The sequence below is a fragment of the Carlito syrichta genome, unplaced genomic scaffold (genome assembly GCF_000164805.1).
Source record: "Carlito syrichta isolate Samal-C Ts95f unplaced genomic scaffold, Tarsius_syrichta-2.0.1 Scaffold123332, whole genome shotgun sequence".
Lineage (NCBI taxonomy): Eukaryota > Metazoa > Chordata > Mammalia > Primates > Tarsiidae > Carlito > Carlito syrichta.
This window is the reverse complement of record NW_007067428.1, coordinates 18,738-21,690: the sequence shown is the minus strand read 5'-3', so window position 1 is coordinate 21,690 and position 2,953 is coordinate 18,738. Positions and strand designations below refer to the sequence as shown.

At 62.3% G+C, this 2,953-nt stretch overlaps 1 protein-coding gene across 1 annotated transcript in view; it reads right to left on the bottom strand.

Annotated features, from left to right (window-relative positions):
- Positions 1-1,283: 1,283 nt before the first annotated feature.
- LOC103249711 (sn1-specific diacylglycerol lipase alpha) overlaps positions 1,284-2,953 on the bottom strand; it is a gene marked incomplete at its 5' end in the record, with an annotated part of 19,329 nt that continues 17,659 nt past the window's right edge. The window contains 3 exons of the mRNA XM_021707667.1: positions 1,284-1,475; positions 1,937-2,066; positions 2,664-2,860. Of these exons, the coding sequence (XP_021563342.1) occupies positions 1,284-1,475; positions 1,937-2,066; positions 2,664-2,860 (519 nt within the window). The remainder of the gene's footprint in view (positions 1,476-1,936; positions 2,067-2,663; positions 2,861-2,953) is intronic.

Sequence of the window (2,953 nt, the reverse complement as noted above, 5' to 3'; positions counted from 1 at the left end):
GCCGGAAGGAACTTGGGGGAACCAGGGGTGAGTTCACACAGCGGCTATGAAAGGCTGCGGGCGGGAGTGCTTGCTTGAGACACACACTCAGTCACACACACCCCTCGCGGGAGCCCCGAAAAAGAACAAAAGAGCAGATGCTAGGTTGCGCCAGGGCGGGACCCCGGGAGCAAAGGCCCTGCCAGGAGCACCAGGGCTCCAGGTAAGGCTGTTGGGTGGAACAGGAGAGATGAGGGAGGGAGGAAGCAGCTCCACCAAGAGCTGCCCAAGTGGGAACCCCCTTCTCAGGTCAGCACCCCTCTGTGCCACTCCCAGGGCTCATGCTTCCTTCCTGAAGCCAGGGCTCCTCCCACCTCTCCCATGGGCGGAGCCCTGCACAAGGAGCCCCGGAACCCCTCCCGGCCCCCTTCACCAAGGCCAGTGTGCAGGGAGTGAGTGAAGGGCCGGCAGCGGGTGCTGCCACAGATGCTGCGGCCAAACTAGGCACTGGCTTCTTCATCCGGGCACGCAGCTGCCATGGGCAGGGAGAGATGCCCAGGCACCTGCCGAGGGCCAGAAGCACCATCACCCTTCTTGGCAGCCTCATGGCCAGATCCGAGGCCACAGGGCCTGGATGGGAAGGGTCCCAGAAGGGCAGGACAGTTCTCCCTGAAAGAGGCACCATGTGGTCTCACTTAAGAGCCTGGTGTCCCCCAAAGAGTACACGTGAATATGACATGTGCCCATAGCCTGCATGTGTGTGCACCTATGAGCATGTGTGCATGCCTCCGTCTACATGTATGAGTGTGCAGAGCAGATGTCTATGCCTGTCAGCTGGTCCATGTGTGTCTGTGTGCATGCACGTCTGCCTGTCCACATGTGTCCTCGTGTATGTGTCTTGCCTCTGTTTTGGTGTGTGTCCCACACATGCACATGTCTGTATGGGGCGATCTGTATACTAATAACTAGTAATAACTGTGTGCACAAGTAAATGTTGTGTAACCTTCAGTGTATATATGTGTGTGTGCATAAACACAGGTGTCCATCTGCTCACACCTCAGTGAGTGAATCCGTGCGTTTATGGCCCAGGGTCTGTGGTCTGCATGTCTAGATGCCCCTCGGCCCACATGGGCTTTAGTGACAACAGGCTGGGGGACAGCTGGAGCAGAGTGGAAGAGCTGGGCGCACAGGGGCAAGTGTGAACCCTCCGTGAACACATGTGGGCTGAGCACGGGCACGAACACACGCACACATGCACTAACGTGTTCTGTACCCCTCTTGCCCTGGGAAGGGGGCAGCCAGGCTCACCTGACATTACTGTTGCGGTGCTCTGTACTGGGCAGCTCCAGGGCCAGCCCAGCGGGCATGGGCGGCCCCGTGGGCAGCGGCTGCTGCTGGAAGATGAGCTCGGGGGTCAGGTCCACCTCAGTGGGGCTCACCATGACCTTGGCAGCAGACAGCAGAGCTGTCTTCCCCTTGTTGTAGTTCTCCAGCACCTGTGGAAGGACGGGGGAGGCTGGGGTGGGGGCAGCAGCCCAGTCCTGGGGCCGGTGCTGGGCAGAGCCTCCCAGGGCCATGTGGTCCCACTCCCTTCCCACGGTCTCTGCTCCTCACAGAAGGCCTGGAACACGCCCATAGTGCCATGTCCAGCCTCTCAGTAGCTGGCAGACGGCCGTGGCTGTCGCAGTTAAGTGCCAGGTAGCCTTCAGGGCTCCTGAGCTTTGCCTGCCTCAGGAACAGGTCCCGGCATCTCCTAAACTCCCCACCGTAGGGCCATGTGGTGATGTGGAAAGAGCGGGGTATGGGAGGAAGGACTCGCTGGGCTTTCCGGGTCCGTCAGAGCCTAGCGGGGGCAGCCTCACTTCTCTGAGTCTCAGCACCCCTGTCTGTCCCATGGGGACGGTGATCTGACTGCAGCGTGCTCGTGGGCTTTGACGAGGTGCCGGTGCGAGCTCACCTTGTTGAGACCCTCCATGACCACGTAGGGCAGGTGCTCATGCAGCATGGCTGGCGAGATGATCACCTCGTTGAAGGCCTTGTTGTCGCCCCAGATGGCGAAGTACGTGGGATCCTCCTGCTCGCAGCAGCTGAGGGACACCAGGGCCGGGGGGTTAGGGAGGGCGGTGGGGCTGGAGGGAGGCCCCCTCCCAGCCTGGCTGGCTGGGCTGTGTTCCGGCCTGGGAGAGGCCGCCTTGGCCTTCCACCTACTTTTGGCCTGGGTCATGCCTGCTCACGAGTCTGTGTCGGGGGCGGCAGCCCACAGCAGGTGGAGGGGCCAGGGCCCAGCCCTCTGAAGGAGCATGTGCCTGCCCCCGTCTCTCCCAGGCCCACCCTTGCTCACAGCTGTCTACCCTCGAATCCCTTCGGTCATGCCATGCGACAGCTGCGGTGTGAGCTGGCCAGGGCCTGAGGGGTGAGCCCTTGGAAATGACCCTCCAAGTGGGGAGAGCTGCCCGGGGAAGGGGGGACACAAGGGTCAAAGCTGGGACTATCAAGAGAGGAGCCTGGAATCCTGCTCAGGTCTGGCCTTTTGTTCCATTTTTAGGGCCTGAGGCTGGGGAAACCCCCTCCGTAGGGGACCTGGGCCACCATCTCCCAGCCTCAGCCCCAGCCCCAAGTGGTGACTGAGACGAGGCCACCCTGGCCTCCACCGCCCCAGAGCCGGGGTCGTGGGCAGCACCTACCAGCACTGCTCTGCAGGGTGGTTGTGGACCACGTGAATGATTCGGCCAGGAGGGTAGAGCGGGGTGCTGGCCGACAGGGCGATGGTCAGGTCGCTGGGGTGTGTCCAGAGCCGTGTGCTGGCCAGGGTGGTCACCTCCATCTCCTCAGGCAGCTCCGACTTGGGGATGCATTTGGTGGCCCCCACAATGATTCGCCACTGTGTGGGGCGGGGGCCGGGGGACATAGCTGAGCGGCACTGGCTAGGAGCGCAGGGGCGGGGTGCGGAGGAGGGGGCTCGGCAGGTGAGAGT